General features: G+C 46.6%; 2 protein-coding genes across 3 annotated transcripts in view; both read right to left on the bottom strand.

The window, feature by feature from the left end:
- Window positions 1-26,807, bottom strand: part of MDGA2 (MAM domain containing glycosylphosphatidylinositol anchor 2) — a 401,452-nt gene that overhangs the window by 216,656 nt on the left and 157,989 nt on the right. The window lies entirely within an intron of this gene.
- Window positions 6,524-15,479, bottom strand: LOC310851403 (uncharacterized protein; the record flags this gene model as incomplete). Its single annotated transcript, XM_083753765.1, has 3 exons — window positions 15,370-15,479; window positions 13,120-14,703; window positions 6,524-6,594 (listed from the first exon to the last, which is right to left on the bottom strand). Exons 2-3 carry the CDS (start codon window positions 14,696-14,698, stop codon window positions 6,524-6,526), a joined length of 1,650 nt encoding a protein of 549 aa, XP_083609891.1. The 5' UTR covers window positions 14,699-14,703; window positions 15,370-15,479.

The raw sequence follows: 26,807 nt of genomic DNA on the forward strand, positions 1-26,807 counted from the left end.
TTTGTTTCGTTTTCCTTTTAAAAGGAGTGGGGGGCAAAGGTTTTGTGGATGTGTGTGTCTGTTTGGAATTGCTTTTTTGGAAGTTGAACCCTCGGCAGTTCTTTGGCACAAATAAAGGGGTAGCGAAATGCTTGCATTCAAAATGAGAGGCTTAAAAAGCCCCCGAGCAAGCTAATGGCTGCATTATGCAGAAAAGAAGGTATGCTGTTAAAAGTAAAATTGCTGGAGCCGTCTTATGAGAAGACCATTCTGGAAATCGCCATCATAACAGATCCGAGTAAATGTGTCATTATGGCGAAGGCAAGGAAGACGGGATGCTGTAACGGCATCTCTTTTGGGGGCTCACCCACCAAGTGATCAAAGGCTGCCATTAATCCCTGTAATTTGTTCCTCTGGGATGTGAAGAGGTTTTTATCGCTTCCCATTTAGCACTTTTCATATGAAATAATCAATACTAATTCTATGATTAAATAATTCCTTTGAATGGCTGCTTTATTTATTTTGTCTTTTTGTCAATGCAGGCAGGGGAAACAACCTTTCCCCTTCTTGCTTTCAAAATACAGCAGATAGATTCTTTCTCATTAACAGATCAGGACCTCCCAGGATATCTTCCAGATATATTTTTATTAACGTGACTAGTGAATATTTGCTTATTTGCTTACCTACTTGTTTATTACCTGCCCTTCTCACCAAATCTCCCAGTGCGGGTCACAACACTAAAACACAATATTGAAATCAACTACAGTGGTACTTCAGGTTAAGTATTTAATTCGTTCTGGAGGTCTGTACTTAACTGAAACTGTTCTTAACCTGAAGCACCACTTTAGCTAATGGGGCCTCCTGCTGCTGCCGCCCCGCCGGAGCCCAATTTCTGTTCTCATCCTGAAGCAAAGTTCTTAACCTGAAGCCCTATTTCTGGGTTAGCCTGGAGAAGAGGAGGTTAAGGGGTGATATGATAGCCATGTTCAAATATATAAAAGGATGTCACATAGAGGAGGGAGAAAGGCTGTTTTCTGCTGCTCCAGAGAAGCGGACACGGAGCAATGGATCCAAACTACAAGAAAGAAGATTCCACCTAAACATTAGGAAGAACTTCGTGACAGTAAGAGCTGTTCGACAGTGGAATTTGCTGCCAAGGAGTGTGGTGGAGTCTCCTTCTTTGGAGGTCTTTAAGCAGAGGCTTGACAACCATATGTCAGGAGTGCTCTGATGGTGTTTCCTGCTTGGCAGGGGGTTGGACTCGATGGCCCTTGTGGTCTCTTCCAACTCTAGGATTCTATGATTCTATGAGTCTGTAACCTGAAGCATATGTAACCTGAGGTACCACTGTACAAGCAACTTCAAGAGAACTACAAAACAACCTACAAGATGGCTTTGCCCTACACATGCCCACTCAACCAGTTGCCACGTAATTCCAGTTCCACATCTGTAAGAACTTGACCACTTAGTGTAGCCTTCACCTGAAGATTGGAACTTTCTGCTGCAGATATTCATATTGTGCAGCTTGAAGTGACTGGATGCATAAGAACTGACACCTTTTGGAAATAAAACATTGTCAAGGCCCGTCCATCTAATTAAAGCTTTACTTGCAGAACTTTCTTCAAAACAGAAAAAGGCAGTAGATGATACATCCAAATAGTTCCAGACAATACTTAGCACCTTAGAAGTAAAAGAAAATTCAAAAGGTCTCTCTCCTTCCAGCTTCCATTTTGCCTGCAGCTTTCCCCATTTACACATCCTTCCTTCTCATAGGAGCCTGGGAACAAAAACTAAAGTCAACTCCCTTTCAAAATGGAGATTTGCAACCAAATACCTTTGTCACCTGATCTAAGGTTAAACACTCATGTGTTAGCTAGCAGAAAACAACAATAATTAATTAACAACCAGTCAAAGAGCTCAGAGACCATTTAGTATACTTCAGTTGAATTTTCCAATGTTAAACCTTTCAGGAACACACACAGGCATTTTTCCATTCCATATCTAATTAAACAATTACACTTAGCACCTCCTGCCTATTGATATCGAGTAGGTGCTGAATTCTGGTGCTGGAGGAGACTCTTGAGAGTCCCATGGACTGCAAGAAGATCAAACCTCTCCATTCTGAAGGAAATCAGCCCTGAGTGCTCACTGGAAGGACAGATCCTGAAGCTGAGGCTCCAAGACTTTGGCCACCTCATGAGAAGAGAAGACTCCCTGGAAAAGACCCTGATGTTGGGAAAGATGGAGGGCACAAGGAGAAGGGGACGACAGGGGACGAGATGGTGGGACAGTGTTCTCGAAGCTACTAACATGAGTTTGACCAAACTGCAAGAGGCAGTGGAAGACAGGAGTGCCTGGCGTGCTCTGGTCCATGGGGTCAAGAAGAGTCGGACATGACTAAACAACTCAACAACAACAGCTGCTGCACTGTATTCTTTTTTGACACCTGATGCTGATGCAAAATTTAATTTGATTTGGAATTTTAACTTATTGCAAGTTTTAATGTATTGCAATTTTTCCCCTGATTCTACGGTTTTATATTTTCGTAAAGCACTTTGAGATTTTTTTTATATAATCAAGCAGTGCATAGATTTTATGAAACAAACTTGGAACCATGCAAATAAGGTGTTTCATAAAAACATACACCTTGAGTGTCAAAAGGCTCAGGGAGGGAGGTGTGTCTTCCATATCCCCTGGAGGTTGTACAATGAAGGTGCTGGGTACACCTCTTTGGAGCCACCACAAATAAGGCCCTCTTCCAAGCCATTGCCACCCCCAGCCTCTAAGGACAGAGGAGCCACCAAAAGCACCCATTACACAATGACCAGGCCTCTAAATTGTACAGAGAGCCTATTGTGAGTACAGCAGGCCAGGTAGGTGGGTCAATAATCTGACTCTACCTCTTCTGTTCCTAATGCTGAAATCCAGGGACAAATCTGCAGGTGGAAAATTTCATAAGCAACCTGACCTGGCCTTCAGTTCAGCCCAGGGAAAGGCCCACCAAGCCTCCATAATCGGTTAAAAATGACAAAGAAATTGTTATGTTAGGAAAACATTCTTTAAGCAACAGATAAAAGTTCCTGGAAGCTTTAAAGAGGGTTCCATAATTTTCTCTAGTCATCATCATCAAACCTTTTATTGGCATCACATACAATCATCCATAGGTAATCAATACAGAATTACCACCTCCCCAACGTCACAGAACATTTGTCAAATGAAGAGAGGCAACTCTAGCTCTCCAGGGAGATCAGACGTCTACAATGTGTTTCTGCCAGTGGCGTAGTGTGGGGGGTGCAGGGGGGGCCGGCCACACCGGGTGCAACATCTGGGGGTTAGGGGGCGCAAATCCATGGGTTAGGGGGCACAAATTACTTGCCTTGCCCTGGGTGCTGACAACCCACGCTACACCACTGGTTTCTGCGACAAAAGCCACTTCCGAGCTGGAGAGGAGGTGGGGCTGCGGGCTTCCCGCCCTCTCCACGTGCGCAGGGGCTGCTCCCAGCCTCCGTGCGATTGAGGGAATCCCCGGCCATGTCACCCCCCTAGCCAGCCAATTGGCTGGCCTGGGGGGCGTGGCTTGCACTATTTAACGTTGGCGCGGCCGGGGTTCTCCCTCTTTTGCCGCTGCAGCTCCTCTGGTTTTCCCCCTCCCCCCCCTTTAAGATTTCGTTCCTTGACCTTTCTATGGACCTTGGTTGGTCGCTGTTGAGGGGCCTGGTAGGAATTTTTCCACTTGGCAAATGGGCACCAGTCACTTGGTTTTCGCCTACCTTGTAGCAATCGTCACAACTTTCTCGGTATTGGCGGTTAGGCATTGGTATTGTTCTAGAGATGGAAGAGGGGAGGAAGCGCCATCACCTGCCCCATATATTGAAGGGTAGACCAGTAAAGGATTCCGGGGGGCGTGGCCCCGTCTGAAGCCTATGGAGGTGGGGGCCTAAGCCACACCCCCTATCGGTGACCCCAGGGAAGTTCCTAGTTGCTGTGCATCAGCAGGACTCCCCCTACTGGTGGTTAACCCTTCCTGGACTTCATGCGGACTGGCTGAAGCCGGATAGTCAGTTAGGACCAATGCCTAAGCCAATACCGCTCATCACCTGTAACCAATAAAGTTGTGTCCATTTTAACCCATTAACCTAAATAATTGTGTCACGTGTCGTTATTTCCACCTGGGGGAGGCGGGAACTTGCCACCCAACTGCTGGTGGAGATCACCATATAGTTTACATTTAAAGACCACATGAGTAAGAGTTTCAGCAGGTGGTCTTGACATGGGCAAATTCTTTCTACTTCCACCATTCCCGAGAACCTACCCCAAAGGAGGTTTGATGGGTTTGAATTAAACCTGGCCAACGAAAATGTCCTTCTTTCTTGGGGGAAGAAGCAGAAATTCAAGATAATTATCATTAGTTTCATGTGCCCAAGAAAGTTGAAAGTAAAGAGGGGAACATGTATTCTCTGCTGTTAGTTCCTGGCATTCAGTGTCCCACAAAATTCTCTTTAGTGTGTAGGAGTGGCACTCTAGGTTTGATTGGTGTCAGCTGGAGGTGCAAATAAAGGGAGGAATTTGCAGGCTGCAATTCTGCAAGAGGAAAGCACACACACACACTGTCAGTTGACAACAAGGTTGGAAGTAAGACAACGTGTGCTGCTGATACTGTGAGTTTTGCTGTGTCAGGATTGTTGATTACTGGACTGAGATTATACTGTGCTGGAGAGATAAAGGAGGAATGTGAATATTTTGTATAGAATAGTAACAGAAATGCTTGTGCAACCAGTCAAGCAATAAAGAAGCTCTCGACTGACTTCTGCTCTTGTCCTCTGCCTCCGGGGAAAACTCTGCTACAAACCGTAAGAAGTGGTTTTACTGAGGTGGCACCACACAAGCAGAAAAGCGCAGCTGAAGTGTGTGAGCGGTAACCTCTAATATCTTATACACCACAGAAAAGGGCATTCATTGCATTCTGCTTGCCGGCCGACCCCAGGTTACATGCTGACAAGTCCACATCTAGGGAAAGTCACTGGTGGGAGGTGCAGGGCTGAATATGGAGGAGGAGGAGGAGGAGGAGGATGGATGGATTTGATATCCTGCCTTTCACTCTCTTAAGGAGTCTCAAAGTGGCTAACATTCTCCTTTCCCTTCCTCCCCAACAACAAACACTCTGTGAGGTGAGTGGGGCTGAGAGACTTCAGAGAAGTGTGACTGGCCCAAGGTCACCCAGCAGCTGCATGTGGAGGAGCGGGGAAGCGAACCCGGTTCACCAGATTACGAGTCTATCGCTCTTAACCACTATACCACACTGAAATAGTGGTGCCTCAATGAGTGGAGGCTGAACATGGCTATCCTGGCTGGTAATCATCCATAGCCCTCTTCTCCTCCATAAAATTGTCTAATCCTCTTATAAAGCCAACTAGGTTGCTGGCCATCACTGCCTCCTGTGGGAGGGAGTTCCAAAGTTTAACTCTGCGCTGCTTAAAGAAGGACTTCCTTTTATTTCTCCTGAATCTTCCAGCATTCAGCTTCATTGGATGCCAAGCAACAGCGAAGAAGAAGAGTTTGGATTTGATATCCTGCTTTATCACTACCCAAAGGAGTCTCAAAGCGGCTAACAATCTCCTTTCCCTTCCTCCCCCACAACAAACACTCTGTGAGTGAGGCTGAGAGACTTCAGAGAAGTGTGACTAGCCCAAGGTCACCCAGCAGCTGCAGGTGGAGGAGCGGAGATGCGAACCCCGTTCACCAGATTACGAGTCCACCGCTCTGAACCACTACACCACGCCATAGCTGTCAACTTACAGATTTGAAAATAAGGGACCAGCAGCCTCGAAAATAAGGGATCAGCATCCAAAATAAGGGATTTTCAGGGCACGGGTATGTTCAGCTTCTGAGCCCCTCCGAGCCAAAGGCAGAAAGCCCAGCCAGCAGCCAAACGAAGCCTCAAGTGGTGGTTCCCACAGCGCAGCAACCCAGCAAAGAGGATGCAGCAAGGAAAACCACCGTCACCTCTCCGCTGGGAAGCGCTGAGCAAAGGCGAGTCCCCAGGCAACACGGCCGATTTGATCAGCACAAGGCATGCAAGCTCCACCCCCCAGTCGTTCTTAGACTCCTTATTGGGTGAGCAATGCAGCCAAGCAACACAGTTGGAGCCTCCCTTCTCCCTGGCCGGCAGGGAGGGAGGGAGAGGAGCTGCTTCCTTTGAAACACTGGAAATTTAAGGGACATCATCAATAAGGGACAGAAGCGGGACAGGGACACAGCGCTGGGATAAGGGAGTTTCCTGCCAAATAAGAGACAGTTGACAGCTATGCACCATGCTGGCTCCCGTGATGCTGGTTTTGTCGCGGGGCAATGGCTCACTTTTGCAAATTGCGACCCAGAGGAAGAGGTTTTCTCACCCCGCCGCTGAGAGGCTTGCAATCAGCTCTCCATTCTCAGGGCTCCAGGGAGCGTTTCTCTATATCCTGGCCCTGCAAGAAGGAAGCTCCTTGAGCATCTGTAAGCCTTTCTTCCCAAGCGAAATAATCCGGGAGGTATTGAAGCAGGATCATGCATCAAGCTGTATGCCAGGGGTGAACCACTGACCTGCCTGGCAGCTCCGTAACTCGAACTCATATCCTTGGAGACAAGAGAGTGTCAGAGACTACACCGCTGGGCTGGTGCTGAGATGCCCCAGCCATTCTCCCTACAGCAGCCTTGGCACTGTTTTTGGCCCCTTCGCCCCCCCCCCCACCTTCAAATTAAATCCAGTTAACTGAGCATCCAGGAACACACTCTTTGAATGTTTTCTTTCCTCCCACTATATTGTCCTTTGCGCACAGACACTATTGATTTCTTGCAATACAATAGTGTTTACTTAAACTAGCTCCCATGATGAAAACCCCACAGCATTAGTTAAACGAGGAGTGGGGTAGATTCCAGCATAACGTTTTATGTGCACTGGGCCATGGCGGCATTTTTTCTCCATGGCTAAATACACAAAATGTTCAGTAAAAAAAAAAAAAAAAGCAGGTTATCCCACTCTCAGATTACTAGGGACATCAATGAAGCTGGATGTTGGACGATTCAGCCCAGATAAAGGGAAGTCCTTTGTGCGGCACACAGTCAACTTAAGTTCAGTTAACTATGGAACTCCCTGCCACAGGAATCCACCAACCTGGATGGCCTTCAAAGAGCATTAAACAAATTCATGAAGGAAGTTAAGGCTATAGATCAGGTGTCAGCAAACCTTTTCAGCAGGGGACCGGTCCACTGTCCCTCAGACCTTGTGGGGGGCTGGACTATATTGGGGGAAGGGGGGATGAATGAATTCCTATGCCCCACAAATAACCCAGAGATGCATTTTAAATAAAAGGACACATTCTACTCATGTAAAAACACACTGATTCCTGGACCGTCTGTGGGCCAGATTGGGAAGGTGATTGGGCCGGATCCGGCCCCTGGGCCTTACTTTGCCTACCCATGCTATAGATGACTACTGTCTCGCCAGAGTGGTGCATGCTCTAGTTATCTCCTGCTTGGACTACTGCCATGCGCTCTACGTGGGGCTACCTTTGAAGGTGACCCAGAAACTGCAACTAATCCAGAATGCGGCAGCCAGACTGATGACTGGGAGTGGCCGCCGAGACCATATAGCACCAGTCTTGAAAGACCTACATTGGCTCCCAGTATGTTTCTGAGCACAATTCAAAGTGTTGGTGCTGACCTTTAAAGCCCTAAACGGCCTCAGTCCAGTATACCTGAAGGAGCGTCTCCACCCCCATCGTTCAGCCTGGACACTGAGATCCAGCGCCGAGGGCCTTCTGGCGGTTCCCTCCCTGAGAGAAGTGAGGTTACAGGGAACCAGGCAGAGGGCCTTCTTGGTGGTGGCACCCACCCTTTGGAACACCCTTCCACCAGATGTCACAGAGATAAACAACTACCTGACATTTAGAAGACATCTGAAGGCAGCCCCATTCAGGGAAGTTTTTTAATGTGTAACATTTTAATGTATTTTAAATCTTTGTTGGAGCCGCCCAGAGTGGCTGGGGAAACCCAGTCAGATGGGCGGGGTACAAATAATAAATTATAATATATTATTATTATTATTATTATTATTATTATTATTATTATTATTATTATACTAGCCACAGTGGCTATGCTCTACCATACCCTCCAACATTTTTGTCCACAAAATTGGCAAGTCAGGAGAGGCGCACCTTCCAAGTCAGAGTTCTTGCCCAAGTCAGCAGGGTCTGAAAGCGTTCTAGCTCTCATCAGCAGGTGTGCCAGAGCTCTGGCGTGACCCTGCTGACTCTCGCCAGACCAAAAAACAGGAGATGCAAACGGGAGCTGGGATTGGGTTCAGTGATTCTGGGATGTCACACATAAAACGGGACAGTTGTGGGATATGTGCTCTGCCTCCCTGGAAACCGCAGGAGGGGAGAGTGATGGTCTTGTGTTCGAATCCTGCTTGCAGATTTCCCATAATGGGTAGCTGGTTGGCCCCTATGAGAAGAAGAAGCTGAGCTAGATGGGTCGTTGGCCGGATCCAGCAGCGCTGTCCTTCTGCGACAGAAGATGGGACGTCCTGCATCTGAACTACGCATTGGAAATGCTCAAGGATGTCTCAGTCTAGAATCCCTGCTCAGGTCTCTCTCTCTCCCCCCCGTGAATAACATTTGCACTTTGATGATCTCCTCATGGGTTCAACTTACTCTTTTGGGGTGGTTCCTGCCAATTTCCTTGATTATTATTTTTTTTAGGTGGGAAAGAAGCTTTTTCTGGTAATTGGGTATTTACCTCATCAGCATAATGATCCTCAATTATGCAATTAGTTTTCATATGTGTAATCATTTGAACATGTCATTATGCCTAATTGCGCCTTTAAAAAAAAGGTATAAGACAAAATCTCCATCCTTTGATTGACACTTGCGTGGATGCAGTAAGGGAAGCCCAGGGAAGAGAAGGAGGCCTTCTGTCTTTCAAGATATATGTTTACATTTTCTTTACAATAACAACATCCTACTAAGATGGAGAAGTTTCTGGTGTCCTCTCCTGGTTTTCATTTGCCTTTGCCTTGAAATCATTGTGGGTATTTTGGGTATTTGTATTTTCAGTCTGGAAGATGCTCTGAGTTTCCTCCAATTCTTTGGCTCCTGTGCCCAGTGAGGATTTGAGGAGTTTGCTGAGCTGGTCTGACAAGGTTTTCTTTTGTCAGACAGTGGTCTTAGCTGGCCACTCGTGTGTCTTCATCAGCATCCCAAAAGGATGAGGCAGGTTGCAAGAACTACAACTACTGTATTGGCCCCAATATAAGCCTCACTCTTCTTTTTTTCCAAATTCTGACTGTGAAAATTTAAAGTGCGGCTTATATTCACAACCTTACAGTATGCCGCCTGGAGTGTGGGGCAAACAGCGCCAGGAGCACGGCAAAGCGCCGCCCGCCCTGCATGATATCCCCCATCCCCTGCCCCAAGGTTGGGAAGGGAGAAAGTGAGAGAGCACAGCCCCCCCCCCATATTTAGCCAGGAGCAGTGGGGAATGGAGCGGCTTATATTGGGGTATTTTTTCCTTCCCTCCAATTTTAAAGGTGTGGCTTATATCCAGGTGCAGCTTATATTTGGGCCAATATGGTAAGTGGTGGGGCCCTCCAGGATAGTGGGCCTTTCCTCAACCCCATCATCTAGCTAAAACAAAAAAAAATTCCTTCCAGTAGCACCTTAAAGACCAACTAAGTTAGTTCTTGGTATGAGCTTTCGTGTGCATGCACACTTCTTCAGATACACTGAAACAGAAGTTACCAGACCCTTCTATATAGTGAGAAGGTGGGGAGGGGTATTACTCAGAAGGGTGGTGGGAATGGGTGGTTGGCAGATAGCTGTGATGAGCCTGTTGACGACTCTTAATGACTGCAATAGGTCTTACAGGAAAAAGCAAGGGGTGAGAAGGTGAAAAATGGCTTTGTCATGTATAATGAGATAAGAATCCAATGTCTTTGTTCAGACCAGGTCTCTCCATGGTTTTAAGTTTGGTAAGGAAGATAGAAAGTTCCTGGTCGAGGTTCTGTTGGTGTGTTTGTGAGGATCTGTTCTTGCAACCAGAGGTACCACTGTATCTTAAAGGCACCACATTCTCCACTGAACTTCATTCCAAGGAAACAGAACTCTGGGCAAGGGCCTGGCTGGCAGCCCCAGAGTCTCTTGCCGCTTGGAGTTTGGGCTGGCATGCGACTTTGCGTTTGGGTTCCTTGTGGGGTGGCAGTGGCGATGAGGCAATGGCGCGTCTCTGCAGTCCTGTGAGCCTCAGCCAGCATTCTGGAATGGTAAAGACGAGATGCAGGTTTGCTGCCTTGTTGAGAAAAGAGGCCACAGATGCAGCTATTTTTGATTTTGTGCAATCTGCTTCTCCCCTCATCACAGTAAGGATTGCTAAAGTGGGCATTGTTATTTTGCAAGCCAAATTTGCAACAAAAAAAGAAAATAAAAGGACCTCTTTAAAATTATATTTACAGCTTCCTTTGATCACAATTAAGTGCAACATAAAAGGCTCCTTTCATGTCTAAGCAGAGACAGGAAGTGCAGTTTTAATTGACAGAAATGCTGATAATTACACTTCATTATTGCCTGCAAGGGGGATAGCGCTTACTCAGAACACTCCTGTCCTGATTTAACGCTCCAGGCCTGGATTACGAAAATTCATACTTTGTGAGGCAGCTCTTGGAGACAAATTTCCAAAGCTTTAGGTAGATTGTGGAGGTAGAAATAACCGTCTTGCGGGATCTTAAGGATGAAAAAATTGATTATGATAGAGGCTTTTGCAGCCTGCAGTCCACTTCATCAAACATGTCTTGAATTGCAGGTCCAATGAGTGTTCAGTCTGCCTGGGTGCAAATCTCTATGGTTGCGTAGTCATTCACATGTGACATTCAGTGAGTCTGTCTACCTGTGTATGTAATATGTATGTAGTATGTATGTAATAGCTGTGCTGCATAATCAACCAATGTAAGTCTCTCACAAAAAAACACTTGTACATGTGTAGAGGCAGCTTGTGCCTGGGTTCAAGGTAACATGTGGAAATGTAAAGAAAAGGAAGGGACTTTTTACCATATGTGGTGGGAATGCAGAGAAATTTTAAAAATTTGGGAGACGATATATAATGAGTTGAAGTAAATGTTTAAAATAACATTTATAAAAAAAAACACAGAAGCATTTTTGTTAGGGATTGTAGGACAAGACCTGCCAAGGAAAATAAAGAATTTATTTATGTCTGCTACAACAGTAGCAAGAGTCTTGATTGCACAAGGATGGAAGAATGAGGAAACCCTGACAAAAGAACAGTGGCAAGAGAAATTGATGAACTATGCGGAACTGGCAAAATTGACATGCAAATTGCGAGACAAGGACAACTGTGACTTTAAAGAAGAATGGGAAGCTTTTACAAATTATTTAAAAAGACAACAAAAGGAACTGGACTCCTTGGCAGGTTTTGAATAAACATACACAAATTTGTTGAGGGTTAACATAGTAGATAGATAATATAAGGATGTATACAATTTTATAATATGCTGAAGTTAACATGGGTTGAGAAATCAGAGAGAGGAGCTGAGGGAAGTCTTAGGGGGGGAGGGGGGGAAAATGGGGGGGAATAATGAAGATGATTTGTTTTGATAATTTGTTATGTTGAAATTGCATATATATATATATATATATATGCAGGTTTTGGTGTCCTCGGGTGTCTTCCCGTGTAAAAGTTGGGGTGTCTAGGCGACGTTTCGACGAGGTCTCACTCGTCATCTTCAGGCTGGTGCTTTCGGTTTCTTGTTACTGGAACAGAGCGGGATCTCAATGTTTGAGTTCCTATAAATTAGCCCTCCCCACAAAAACTGACACCAGATCCAGAGGCACACAGAACGCCAACACCAATCAACCACACCAGACCCAAACCCAGACCCTCTCCACAGATGAATTACTGACACCATCCAGTAGCCAATCCATGGTGGCACCTCCGGATGCTGCACCCCCCTGCAATCCCTACACAGATCTGGCTGACACAAGCCACAAAACCACAGCTCGCCCCTATACACGAAGCCAAGCCAAAGCACAACTAAGTGCAATACAGCCATCTTCTCAGGAAAACTCTTCACAAAGTTCAAGAGGTCAAGACACAAAGACTTTAGCAACTAATCCACACCTAATGACCCACCTAAGTGGTACTCAGGATATCACTCAAGAAATCACTCAAGGTATCTCTCAAGTAATTAAGGAACAAAAGAAGAAAAGGCACACTAGCCTGGGAACTTCCTCTCTGCCCAGAACATTGGAGGCTAGACACCACACCCCCTCTACAGTATTTATAGGAACTCAAACATTGAGATCCCGCTCTGTTCCAGTAACAAGAAGCCGAAAGCACCAGCCTGAAGATGACGAGTGAGACCTCGTCGAAACGTCGCCTAGACACCCCAACTTTTACACGGGAAGACACCCGAGGACACCAAAACCTGCATTCCTGTACCCGTGAAAATCTACGAAAGCATATATATATATATATATATATATATATATGCAGGTTTTGGTGTCCTCGGGTGTCTTCCCGTGTAAAAGTTGGGGTGTCTAGGCGACGTTTCGACGAGGTCTCACTCGTCATCTTCAGGCTGGTGCTTTCGGCTTCTTGTTACTGGAACAGAGCGGGATCTCAATGTTTGAGTTCCTATAAATACTGTAGAGGGGGTGTGGTGTCTAGCCTCCAATGTTCTGGGCAGAGAGGAAGTTCCCAGGCTAGTGTGCCTTTTCTTCTTTTGTTCCTTAATTACTTGAGAGATACCTTGAGTGATTTCTTGAGTGATATCCTGAGTACCACTTAGGTGGGTCATTAGGTGTGGATTAGTTGCTAAAGTCTTTGTGTCTTGACCTCTTGAACTTTGTGAAGAGTTTTCCTGAGAAGATGGCTGTATTGCACTTAGTTGTGCTTTGGCTTGGCTTCGTGTATAGGGGCGAGCTGTGGTTTTGTGGCTTGTGTCAGCCAGATCTGTGTAGGGATTGCAGGGGGGTGCAGCATCCGGAGGTGCCACCATGGATTGGCTACTGGATGGTGTCAGTAATTCATCTGTGGAGAGGGTCTGGGTTTGGGTCTGGTGTGGTTGATTGGTGTTGGCGTTCTGTGTGCCTCTGGATCTGGTGTCAGTTTTTGTGGGGAGGGCTAATTTCCAGATGTCTGGCAAGCGGGATGTGTCGTCACGCTTGTTCATGTTGTGAGGGTGTTTCTCTATCTCGATGGCTTCCATGATTATTCTCTTGTGGTGATGTTCCGTGTTAAAGAGCAATTTGGAATCTGCAAAATTAATTTCGTGTCCTGTTTCTTTCATGTGTTGGAAAAGAGAGGAAGTTTTTTCTTCTTTTTTGACGGCATTCTTGTGTTCTGCGATACGTGCATTTATTCGTCTGTTTGTTTGTCCAATGTACGTGGCTGGGCAGACTTTGCAGGGTATTTCATAGATCCCTTGGTTTTCCAACTGGATTTTATCCTTGGGGTTTCTGAGGATATTGGCTATTTTTTGGTTGGTGCAAAAGGCTGTTTTGATATTGTGTTTATGGAGGATTTTGCTAATTTTATCTGTAGTGCCCTTGATATAAGGAAGGAGGGCCATGCCATTGTTTTCTTCTGTGTCTTGGTTTTTGGGGGGTGTTTCCTTTTGGATTAGCTTCGTAATCCTGTTTTGCTGGTATCCATTGGCAATTAACACATTTGAGAGATTCTGTAACTCAGTTGTCAAGTGGTCTTTGTCAGCCAGGCGTTTGGTTCTGGAGATGAGAGTCTTGGCTACGGAGTTTATTTGTGCAGGGTGGTGGTGTGATTGTGCATGTAAGTAGCGGTTGGTGTGTGTTTTTTTCTGGTAGATAGTGTGTCCTAGGGAGCCATCAGGTTTTTTGTAGATTAGGACGTCAAGGAAGGGAAGTTGGTTGTTGGCTTCTATTTCCATAGTGAATTGTATTTTGGGGTGTAAGTTGTTGAGATGTGTGAGGAAGCTATCCAGTTTTTCCTTCCCGTGTGGCCAAATTACAAAGGTGTCGTCAACATATCTGAGCCAAAGTTTGGGTTTGTGTTCTGACTTGTCTAAAGCATTGGTTTCAAAGTGTTCCATGTACAGGTTTGCGATGACCGGTGAGAGGGGTGATCCCATAGGTGCTCCTTCTATCTGTTTGTATCTTTGTCCATTGTGGATGAAGTACGTGTTGGTTAGGCAGTGGTTGGTCAGGTCCAAGATGTATTCGGGGGGATTGTATTTGTTTTGAATAGCTGTCAAGGCTTCATTAATGGGCACTTGTGTGAAGAGAGATACAACATCGAAGCTCACAAGTAGGTCATTAGGATGTAGGTTTTGCTTCTTTATTGTTTCTATGAACTGGAAGGAGTTTGGTACGTGTGAAGAGATGGATTCTGCATAGGGCTGAAGTTGCTTGGCGAGAAATTTAGCGAGATTTTGTAGAGGTGAGCCTATGGAGCTGACTATTGGTCTGAGTGGTGTTCCTTCTTTGTGTATCTTGGGGAGGCCGTAGAGTTTGGGGCATCTGGATGATTTTTCTCTGGGGATGATTCTTAGCTGGATTTCTTCACTGATAGGAGAGGCTTTTATTTTGGATTTGGTGGTTTTTTCCAGATAGGTGGTGGGATCTGTTTTTATAGGTTTGTAGGCAGGATCTTGGAGTAGCTTTGATAGTTTTGCTTGGTAGTCCGATGTGTTCATCACCACTGTGGCATTACCTTTGTCTGCTGGGAGAATGATTATGTTGTTGTCTTTCCTCAGGTTGGTGAGTGCTTTCTGTTCTTCTTTGTGTAAATTGCTTCTGGGTGGTTTGCTGGAGCAGAGGATGTTGGTGACTTCAAGTCTGATTTTATTGGCTTCATCAAGTCTGATTTTATTGGCACACAGAACGCCAACACCAATCAACCACACCAGACCCAAACCCAGACCCTCTCCACAGATGAATTACTGACACCATCCAGTAGCCAATCCATGGTGGCACCTCCGGATGCTGCACCCCCCTGCAATCCCTACACAGATCTGGCTGACACAAGCCACAAAACCACAGCTCGCCCCTATACACGAAGCCAAGCCAAAGCACAACTAAGTGCAATACAGCCATCTTCTCAGGAAAACTCTTCACAAAGTTCAAGAGGTCAAGACACAAAGACTTTAGCAACTAATCCACACCTAATGACCCACCTAAGTGGTACTCAGGATATCACTCAAGAAATCACTCAAGGTATCTCTCAAGTAATTAAGGAACAAAAGAAGAAAAGGCACACTAGCCTGGGAACTTCCTCTCTGCCCAGAACATTGGAGGCTAGACACCACACCCCCTCTACAGTATTTATAGGAACTCAAACATTGAGATCCCGCTCTGTTCCAGTAACAAGAAGCCGAAAGCACCAGCCTGAAGATGACGAGTGAGACCTCGTCGAAACGTCGCCTAGACACCCCAACTTTTACACGGGAAGACACCCGAGGACACCAAAACCTGCATTCCTGTACCCGTGAAAATCTACGAAAGCATATATATATATATATATATATATTTATATATATATATGGTAACATGTGGAACAGTCTCCCTTGGGTGGTTGAGGACTCTCCTTCCTTGGAAGTTCTGAAGCAGAGGTCAGATGACCATCGGTCATGGATGCTTTAGCTGAGATTCCTGCATTGCAGGGGGGTTGGGCTAGATAACCCTTGGGTCTCTTCCAGTCCTATGAGTCTATGATAAGACCATATGATGAGCCTCCTGGATCAGGCCAGTGGCGGTGGAGGAGGAACAGCCCAGCTGTTGCATCAGACCAAAGCCCATCTACTCTAGCATCCTATGCTCAGAGTGGACACCCAAATGCCTGTGGGAAACCGACAAGCAAGATTTGAGCACAAGAGCCCTCTCTGGTGGTTTCCGGTAACTGGAATTCAGAAACATTGCTGCCTCCCACCACAGAGGCAGATGCCGGGAACGGAACAAAAGACCTGCAAGACAGTGAGTTATGGTAGGGTGACCAGACGTCCCCGTTTCCCGGGGACAGTCCCCGGATTTGTGAATAAGTCCCTGGACAAATTCCATCCCCGGAATGTCCCCAGATTTCATCTAATGTCCCCGGGAAACACAGCAGCGCCAGTCTCAGCAGCCAGGAGCATTTGGCTCTGGCTGGCTTCAGCAGCTGCTCGGAAGTCCCCATCTGATGGTGGTGCAGGGGCTCCAAGATGCAGCTTCCAGGCTGCCTCCACCTTACCTGACCCCAGCAACTCAGCTGTGAAGGGAGGCTTCATGCTGCCTATCGGAGGGAGCAGGGATCTCTCAGTTAGGCAACAGGAAGCCTCCTTTCCCAGCTGAGAGATCCCTGCCCCCTCCTGCTTGCATGAAAGTAGGAATGGGATTGGGGCTGCTCTGATGGGAAGGGAGGCATCGCGCTGCCTGAGAGATCCCCACCACCACCACCAAAGAACCAACAACTAAAGGGCTGCCGAGGCTCATGGAGAAAGGAGATAGAAGCCTCGGAGGAAGGGGAAACGTGGCGGTTGAGGTCAAGGCAGCGGCAGCCCCTCTGCCAACACCATCGCTGCAGCATCAACGCCCTGAAAGTGCAGTAATATTAATTAATTAAAGTGTTCCCGGATTCATTGAAAATAATCTGGTAACCTTAATCATTGGACCCTTCCCCATGTCCTAGGAGACAAGGATTTGCTCAACCTACATTCGGAACAAGAATTCTCCAGCAGAGATAGGGCAAGATGCTCCCAGAGCAGGGGAGTGCAAGATGCATCAAGCTTATTTGGCATGGGCCTGCAGGTAAATTAAAGGACCCCTGGATGGTTAAGTCCAGTCAAAGGTGACTCTGGCGTTGCGGCGCTCATCTCGCTTTCAGGCCGAGGGAGCCGGCGTTTGTCCACAGACAGCTTTCCAGGTCATGTGGCCAGCAGGACTAAACCCCTTCTGGTGCAACGGGACACTGTGACAAGTGCCAGAGTGCACAGAAACACTGTTTACCTTCCTGCCGCAGCGGTCCCTATTTATCTACTTGCACTGGTGTGCTTTCAAACTGCTAGGTTGGCAAGAGCTGGGACAGAGCAACAGGAGCTCATTTCATCACGGCGATTCAAACCGCCGACCTTCCGATCAGCAAGACCAAGAGGCTCAGTGGTTTAGACCACAGCACCAGCCGCATGGGCCTGCATCTCAGGCCCCATTGCTTGCTGCTGTGGATGAGTCTTGCCCATCTGCCGTTTGTGCTTCTAGGAGACGGGGTGGAAGAAGGAGACTTCAGCTGGCTGCCCCGAGGCCCAGCACCGGCTCCCACCTCACACTGGCCAGCGAGCCGCCCCCCAGCCCTTCCTTGCGCAGCCGACGCCATCCATGCAGCAAGAGCCTTTGGGCAATGTTAGTGTACACCAGCTTTGCTCCTTGCTGGCTTGCTGCTTGTTGCTAACCAGCCCTGCAAAGCTCAAGGATCGGCTGTGCTAAATATAGCCGCCTCTCTAGGCCACTGCTGGGATACAAAGGAAGATGCTCCTTCCTAACTGCGCATCAGCATCTTCGCCGAGAGCAGGCCTCTCGCTCGGAAGAAGCGGCAGGGATGCGGGCGATGTAGAGCCTTCCTTTCAGAACAGGAGGATCATGGAATCATACAATGCACAAACGGCAGCTCAAACACAGATTGATAGGTGAGACTGGGACCTAACCCAATGATCTCTCTTGGACTCAGCTGGTCACAACTCTGGCCAGTCCTGCCAGCACAGCCCATAATCAGGGGGGCTTTCTAGAGCCATCTGGTTGGCTGCTGGGAGAACAGGATTCTGCACTTGGTGTTCCGCTGTGTGATGGCCTGGGACTTGGGCTCGGACTCGGAGCTGGAGGAGCCTCAGTCTGCACCGGATCCTCTGCCTCAGGCATCATCTGAACCAAGTCTGGGGCCTGATCCTGAAGACTCCCAATGTGCACAGGTTCCCCTGCAACAAGCACTGGCTGGGCAGAGTCAGGGGCCTGAGCCTGCCCTGGCTCCAGATGCGGGGATGACCTTGTTGCCTCCAGCTGGGCCATCACTTACAGCTGCTACTCTACCAGTTGGGTCAGGGGAGGCTGAGGTGGCCCCTGGGTCTAGTAACCCACCAACGTCTCCCGAGCTGCAGAGACTGAGGTCTGAGAGAAGGAGAGAGCTGAGTACTCGCAGGAGGAGTGCTGTCCTTTGGGCGAGACAGGGAGGTGAGTCGACGGGGGATCAGGACCAGCCGTTACCCCAAAAGAGATAAAAGTCTGTCGGACCCCACCCCAGGTTGCGGGAGCAACATTGCTGTTTGCTAGAACCTGCCTGTGACCCTGTACCTGACCTAGCCTGGTTTCCTGCCTTGACCCTGTTGGACTGACTCCTAGCGGAATCCTTGGATTCAGGACTGGATCTGGACCACGTGACTTGGGTTAGCCCCTGGGCCCAGCACAAGCTGGCCTGATCCAGCAGGTTCCTCTTGCATCCTTACCAGGGCTGGATTTAGGTTTGATGTGGCCCTTATCTACTAAAGGTAATGGGGCCCTTTATATGTCCAGCTGTCCTTTGCCAACAACAAATTGTCACTGTTTTTTCCAGTTGAATATATGCTATATGGTAATTTATGGACCTGATAGGTATTTCAAGCCATTTCAACATATGTTGCCCTGCAACCAGTCCATGCAAAATGTAGGCACCCTTTATATAGAAAGGCGCAAACCAGTGATATTTTAGGGAGCAGGCTAGCAGGTGGGGCCCATAACTTGCATCATAGGAGCCTACACAACACAACACACTGTTGCTGTATGTAGGTTTTATTTTATTTGTTTTTATCTTATATTTTGGAAATGGACATCTGGGTCCCCCCCTTTTTTGTGGGGGGGGGCCAAGAGAGTGGGGCCCTAATCTATAGCTTGTTTGGCTTATATGTAAATCCGGCACTGGTCCTTATGCCCTCCCAGCCAAGCCCGCTACAAATATTGACAATGTATTTCGGTTCGGCGTTTGCATCCTTCCATAGGTAGTTAATTACACCTGACTCCTTGCTTAGCGCCTCGGACTGCGCTAACAAGGTTTGCGCGCCATTATTCTCGAAGCGCCATTAGGGAGGCTGTCTTTTATAGATTTCACTTTTATTACATGCATCGCTAATGAAGGCATAATGCGATTATGATGGACCGAGTCCCAGGGAAAATTGTTGCCAATTGGGTTTGGCACAAAATAATAAATTGCCTTTGGATCGAGTGGTAGGTTTGGGGAATAAAAAGAGGGACCCTTTTAGGCATCAAAATAAGGCCGGTTATAAGTTGAACAAGGAAATTAGATTTAACAGGAGCAAATCAATTTGCAGCATAAACTAACACAATAGCTATATACAAGCTGAGACTCCATTTTGGGGGGGTGGGGAGGATGTGCAGTGACTTTATTCTTATTTTTTGCAGAGGAAATTTGTTAGATATATTGGTTGTTTGTCCCTCCTCCCGCCTGAGTGTTTTCCCCAATTAAATTTCCTTATAGATTCTTAAAGCGAACAAGCATTTTTGCTAATGGTTGTTCCTCTAAGGAAAGTTGAATTGGATCGCTAAGTAGGAGAGTCATAAAGAGTTGTCTCTAAACACCAGAAGTGCCTGTTCAGCAGCAGAAAACTGCCAGGTCTGAAAAAAAATTATAAGAATTCTCAAGCCTAGCAAGGACTGCTGAAAAATGGGGTGGTGTTCATAGAACCATGGAGTCACAGGAAAATTGGGGTCTCCAGGCCTCTTCTAGTCCCACGATTCCTGTAATGCAGGAATCACAGCTAAAGAAGCTCCAAGATATCTCCTCTCAGTCCACTCTTTGCCATGCTAAACATACCCAACTCCTTCAACCGTTCCTCATATGGCTTGGTTTCCCGACCCTTGATCCTCTTAGTCACCCTCTTCTGCACACCTTCCAGCTTGTCAACGTCCTTCTTAAATTGTGGCGCCCAGAAGTGGACACGGTATTCCAGGTGTGGTCTGACCAAGGCAGAATAGAACGGGACTATGACTTCCCTCTATGGGACGCGGGTGGCGCTGTGGGTTAAACCACAGAGCCTAGGACTTGCCGATCAGAAGGTCGGCAGTTCAAATCCCCGTGACGGGGTGAGCTCCCGTTACTCGGTCCCTGCTCCTGCCAACCTAGGAGTTTGAAATCACGTCAAGGTGCAAGTAGATAAATAGGTACCACTCCAGCGGGAAGGGAAACAGCGTTTCTGTGTGCTGCTCTGGTTCGCCAGAAGCGGCTTAGTCATGCTGGCCACATGACCTGGAAGCTGTACGCCGGCTCCCTCAGCCAATAAAGTGAGATGAGCGCTGCAGGGATTCGAACCGCCGACCTTCTGATAGGCAAGCACTAGGCAATGTGGTTTAACCCACAGCGCCACCTGCGTTGTAATCTATGTACTGTACTATAAAATAAACAAGACAGTATTGTAGATGATAAAAATTCAAATTAAATGATAAAAGTCCGTTCCAAAACCAAAGTGTTCCAAAACCAAGGTGCGTTTCCCCGTAAACAGTAATGCAAAATGGATTAATCCATTCCAGACTTTTAAAAACAACCCCTTAAAACAGCAATTTAACATGAATTTTACTATCTAACAAGATAGTAATGAAAGCAATAATCAATGTACTGTACTATAAAATAAATAAATAAGACAGTATTGTAGATGATAAAAATCCAAATTAAACGATAGTCTCTCTTCGGCGGTTCGAATCCCTGCGGCGGGGTGCGCTCCCGCTGCTCGGTCCCAGCGCCTGCCAACCTAGCAGTTCGAAAGCACCTCCGGGTGCAAGTAGATAAATAGGGACCGCTTACCAGCGGGAAGGTAAATGGCGTTTCCGTGTGCGGCTCTGGCTCGCCAGAGCAGCGATGTCACGCTGGCCACGTGACCCGGAAGTGTCTCCGGACAGCGCTGGCCCCTGGCCTCTTGAGTGAGATGGGCGCACAACCCCAGAGTCTGTCAAGACTGGCCTGTACGGGCAGGGGTACCTTTACCTTTACCTCTCTTTGGATGGGGGGCTTCTATCCATTTCTGCAGTCACAGAATCAGTCGGTAGCTGAACTGGGTTCCACACAGTCACAAAAGCAAATGAACTGAAAAAGCCTCAAAAACAAAAACACAAAGTATATGGGGGGGGGGGAGCACCAAACTGAATCTGTTCCGGAATTCCGTTTCACTTCCAAAATGTTTGAAAACCAAGGTTCGGCTTCTGATTGGTGCAGGCGCCCTGGAAACAATAGCCGACATCCGCATCGGACGTTCGGCTTCTGAAAAAGGTTCGAAAACCGGAATATTTACTTCCCGGTTTTTGGCGTTTGAGAACCAAGGCATTTGAGAACCAAGGTACCACTGTACCTCTGTCAGGGATGCAGCAAGCAGATAGCTCAGCTGATGCATCATCTATATTAGTTGCTGCATAAGAATGGTTGTTTAGCAGGGAGCACTGAGCACCGAAACTCCCTCCCTTGCAGTGCTGAGACACTTCCAACCGGCTGTTTTCGGGAGACGAGGCCAAGAATGGGAGAGAAGTGTGCAAGCGCAGACTCCTGCGCATTTCAGCATTTTTCTCTCTGCCCCCCCCCCCCCCCGCTCCAGGGCCCACAGCCTCTCCGACTTGTCATGGAATTTCACTTTCCCTGCTTATGCTGACGACTCTCGCTTTCCCCACTGTGGCAGTAATAGCTGCTAATCAACTTGTAATGCAGTAATCACAACTGCGGGCTACGGCCATGCAAAGCAGGAGGGAAGAAATAAAGAAATAAATCAGAGGGTGGGGAGAGAGAGGAAGGAAGGAAGGAAGGAGAGAGGAGAGGGAGAGAGAAAGAGGGAGAGGAATGAGGTGGAGAGAAAGAGGGGTAAGGCAGGCACCACAAAAATTAGAAAAAAGGAGATTTTTTTGTCAGATATAAATAATGTTGAAGTATACAATAATAAACATTATTGTCCATCTCACTGTAGGTTTTGTTCCATTTTGAAAAATGAAATTTCTTTCTGCTGTTTACCAGTGCTTTTTTTCTGGGGGGGGGGGCACAGGGGTATGCGTACCCCTAAACCTTTTGTGAATCTTTATACTTTTGTCCATTTACTGTATTTATTCCCCTCGATTTAAACTATAAAGTGGTGATTTTCTTGAGACAAAATGAGAGTACCCCTCAACATTTATTTATTTTTAGAAAAAAAAGCACTGCTGTTTATTAATGTTCATATTTTGAATTAGATGTATATTTAGCATCTCCCTTGGAGGGGTACTCACATTTAAGTTTTGCCGGCTTACTGGTGAACAGCTGGTCTCTGAAATAACACCCCAAGAAATGCTATTTTCTCACAATGAAAATGTAACGACAACATTGGGGAGCACCCCACCCCAAACACCTGCACCAAAATATATGCTCGCCAAGAAACAAACATTTTCCTCTGTTTCGCATACAGTCTGGCAGCCTCAGACTCCTGCATTTTGGCTCAGAGTTGGAACTCAGGTGAGACTTCGCCAACGTCCCAAATCCGAAAGGGCCAAGATCAGTGGCCCACGCGCTCAGCTCAGAGATGGAGACTGAGTAAGATTCTCAAGGACTTGCATTTTGCAAATCCCTCTATGAAATGTCATGATCCACATCCCAGCTGGGATGTACAGGACCGCCTCTGCTGGTATGTCCCACGGAGGACCTTACAGTCTTCAAATAAAAACATCTTGGAGATCTTCCACAGGGAGGTTAGGCTGGTTTCAACCAGGGGACATGCTTGTTTTGTGTTTTCCAATTTATCTGAAGAAAAGGACCTCTGTTTGGTTGTCAAACACTGCAGTCCTGCGCTCAGAAATAACTCACGCCGAGTTCTGCGTGGCTGGATCCCAGGCAAGTGGTATAACACAACGGCTGTTTTAGACACACTTCAGAGTAGACATGCTTACGATTGTCTGTACACAACCCTCCTCTCCAAAACAAAGCACTCCTGGATGCTTTTTAGCCATTATCTGTGCTGCAATATCAAACACTTTGGCAAATTACTTAATTTTATATTTTGCATCATTCTGGTGCAGGAAGCCAGGAAGAATGTGAATAATTTCATCCATTAAGTGGGACATTAGTTGCCATGGAAGCAATGCCCCCATATAAATATATATATATCGTAGTCTCTCTGTCCACTGTGGGGGCTGCAGAAGGGCCTTAACAACCTAGGAGAGTTGCAGGATCAGGCCAAGTGCCTGCCTAGTCCAGCAACCTGCTCTTGCAGCAGCCAGTCATATATTCTCAGTGCTCACAACAGCCCTGTAAGGTAGGACAATATAGTTGCAGTTGGTAGTGTATGAGACTCTTAATCTCGGGGTTGTGGTTTCGACTCCACTTTGGGCAAAAGATTCCTGCATTTCAGGGGGTTGGACTAGATGACCCTCATGGTCCCTTCCAACTCTATGGTTCTATAGAGGGAGGCATGTCTGAGGCCACCCTGGGAGTTCATGGGAGAGGCAAAATTCAAGCCAACTGAAATATACTCAGAGTTGCAAAGTGATTTCATGCTCTTTATTCAGCTCATAGTGGTGATGAGGAATGAATGAATGTCCCCTCAAAGTATCTGCTTTATATACATTATTTACACAATGGGCTGCACATGATTGGCTAATTCCGGAATTCTACTGTAAGACAATCAGGTTGTGGATTCACTTCTATCTGGAGCATGATTGGGTGGTTCCTGCCAACCAATCATACTGCTGCATTCTGAATCCTATTGTTCTAGGACCAATCAGACTGCTGCAGTTTGAATCCTATTCAACTCAGTACATAACACCAACCAAAATGATTAAGAGGATGGAGAAACATCCTGATTAAGAAAGGTTGCAGAGAATGCATGGCAAGGAGAAAGCAGATAGAGAAAGTCTCCTCTTCCCATAATGCAATATCCACTGGGCCCCTGGCCTGATTCTGCAGCCTCTTCTTGTGTTCTTAAGCCGTGGACTTCCTGATTCCAAGCTCATCCCCCTTGGCAGGACACTACCGTGGTTTGCTTTCTTCATCAGGGACTTCAGGCAATTCATTGTCAGAAGGGACGGGGCTTTTCCCACCCCTCTCTTTGCTGAGAGTTGCAATGAGAGAGAAAGAGAGAGCGCAGGAGAGAGGATGGGAGACACAGGTGGAGATGATCAGCGTGTGAGCAGGAGGGAGAGAGAAATCTATAAACTGGTAAAATGAAGTGAAATCAATTTTCCTTCCAGGGCCTGAGATGAGAAAATAGAGATTTGAGGGGAGAAAACACACTGATCTGTGCAACATGCTGGAACCACGATAGGCTGGTTTTGCCAGAGTTTTGCTGATCTAGTAGCATCAGAGTTTATGCCTGCTTAAGGAAGCCATTTTCCAGACACTATAAAAATATGGCAGCCACACCAAGCCATTCAAAGCATCTGAGGCTCTCAGGGAGCAATGGCTAGGAGTCCTCCAGGAGTCTGATACAGTTCTGTGCCATCCCCAAGTGGTGAGAAATTATAACCAGAGCATGTACCACTCTGCTGAAACAGTGCGCAGGCAGGTAGGGTCTCAGCCTATCTGTGGACAGCTGCACTGAACCCACAAATAACCTGCACTTCCATGGATAGCCGTGAGTCCAAAATGACCGCAGACCTACAAGTTCACTGCATGTACAGTGTAAAGGAAAACATTATGAAAATGATGTATAGATGGTACTTAACCCCTGTAAAACTAGCAAACATATATCATAATAGTGATAATCTATGCTGGAAATGTAAAGAAAAAGAGGGTACTTTTTATCATATGTGGTGGACCTGCCCTAAGGTGAAAGGCTTCTGGGAGAAGATTTACAATGAATTGAAAAAAAAATGGTGAAATATACATTTATAAAGAAACCAGAGGCCTTTCTTCTTGGAATAACAGGTTTGGAATTGCCCCAAAAAGATGTTAGATTGTTTTTGTATGCCACAACTGCAGCTAGAATTTTATTAGCCAAGAATTGGAAAACACAAGAAGTACCAACAGTGGAGGAATGGCAGATGAAGATGATGGACTTTTTGGAGCTAGCTGACCTGACCGGAAGAGTCCTCAACCAGAAGGAGGAGGAGAACCAGGAGGAATGGAGGAAATTTAAAGACTATTTAGTTAAATACGCTAAGGTAACTTAAATAGAAATACTTGCAAATAATAGATAGGCTTAGGATTTCAATATGTGAAGTTATAGAATAATATGTTTAAAGTAAAGATGAAAAGAAAGAAAGATGTTAACTGATTAAGTAAATTTTATGAGAAATTTGTTTTGGAAAACTGTTACAATGATATATATTGAAATTCAGTCAGGTCAGGGGGATTTGAGGAAGTCACTTAACAATGTCACTAAGATTGGATTAAGTACAGTTAAGATGTATGTTTGTTAGTTTAAAAATTTTGGAAAATCAAGTAAAAAAAATTGGGGGGGGGGGAAACAAAAAACAAAATGACTGCAGACCTGGTCCTTTAGGGGCACAGTTACCTGATTCAGGACCAGGGAGTCCCATCCCCCCACCTGCCCCCTGTCAATATCCATTAAGTGGGACATTAGTGTTACCATAAAGCAGCAATGCAGCTACAAGCAAAGGCTCTAGCAGCTCAGTCAGCTGCAGGTGGCTGCAAAGCCAAACAGGATGTTTGTGACTGTTGCCATGGGAACAAAGGGGCAGTCCATTCTGTACTGAGCACCGGATGTTAGCTCAGAGTGTGTGTCATATGACCCGTACTGGAAGTACATGGGTGGAGTTTATACTTACTGCTGTGGAGTGCAGACATGTTTCTCTGTACTGATGTAAGAGACAGAAATAAAGGATGTAAATAGATTTCTGTCTGCTTCTTTCCCCTCCCTGGGGGACACCAAAGGGGAGAGAGAAGAAACGCTGTGTTCTTCTCACACATCTGGGAAGAATCGCCGAGACCTCGCCTGCTTATCTGCCGGGAGTAGCAGCGGGGAGGTCGCCAAGGAATATCTGCCGGTGCCTACGCTGTGGCACATTCCTCTGACCCAGGCAGAATTCCCCCATATAAATATATATCGTAGTCTCTCTGTCCACTGTGGGGGCTGCAGAAGGGCCTTAACCACCTAGGAGAGTTGCGGGATCAGGCCAAGTGCCTACCTGAAAGGCCATTAAAATATTGCTCAATATATGATCCCAAAAACTTTTTGAGGCATTTTCTCCTCTCTCATATGTTATCCCCAAACCCCCTTCCTTAAAGGGGGGAGGGAGGTTTTTACACCAGCCAGAAGAACAAGGCTTTTTCTTCTTGCTTAGATGTTACAGTGAAAATGGGCCTCTCTCACGAATGTCTGGCTTAGGCGGATAGAGATAAGAGCAAGGTTGAATGGGTGCTATTGTAACCCCAGACAAGGAGAGGCTGAAACAGGAGGAAGGAGGGTCTGGAAATACGTGAAATATGGAAGTTGATCCAAATATGGAAATACGAAACCTAATTTTTATGGCATTTCTTATAAAACACGTGTTTTCTCGGAAATCAGCTGACTGTCCATTCTACAGGGTATAAAAGGCTGGCACGCCCAGAGAGGGGTGGGCAGGCATCGGGCAAACGCTTGTCTGTACCATTTTTGTCATGACAAAATAAACAATTCTTTTACTGCTGTCATTTTGACTCTGTCTCTGATGCTCCTAGTATCAGATAAGGAGAAAAAAGGAAGGTCCTTCATACCCAGTCCAGCAACCTGCTCTTGCAGCGGCCAGTCATATATTCTCATTGCTCACAACAGCCCTGTAAGGTCATTTAATTACGTAGGTTTGGAGCAGCAGTCCACATCCTGATACAAAGGTGTCTCTAAGCAGCCTGTG

Source organism: Podarcis gaigeae (assembly GCF_964106915.1).
Source record: "Podarcis gaigeae genome assembly, chromosome: 1".
NCBI lineage: Eukaryota > Metazoa > Chordata > Lepidosauria > Squamata > Lacertidae > Podarcis > Podarcis gaigeae.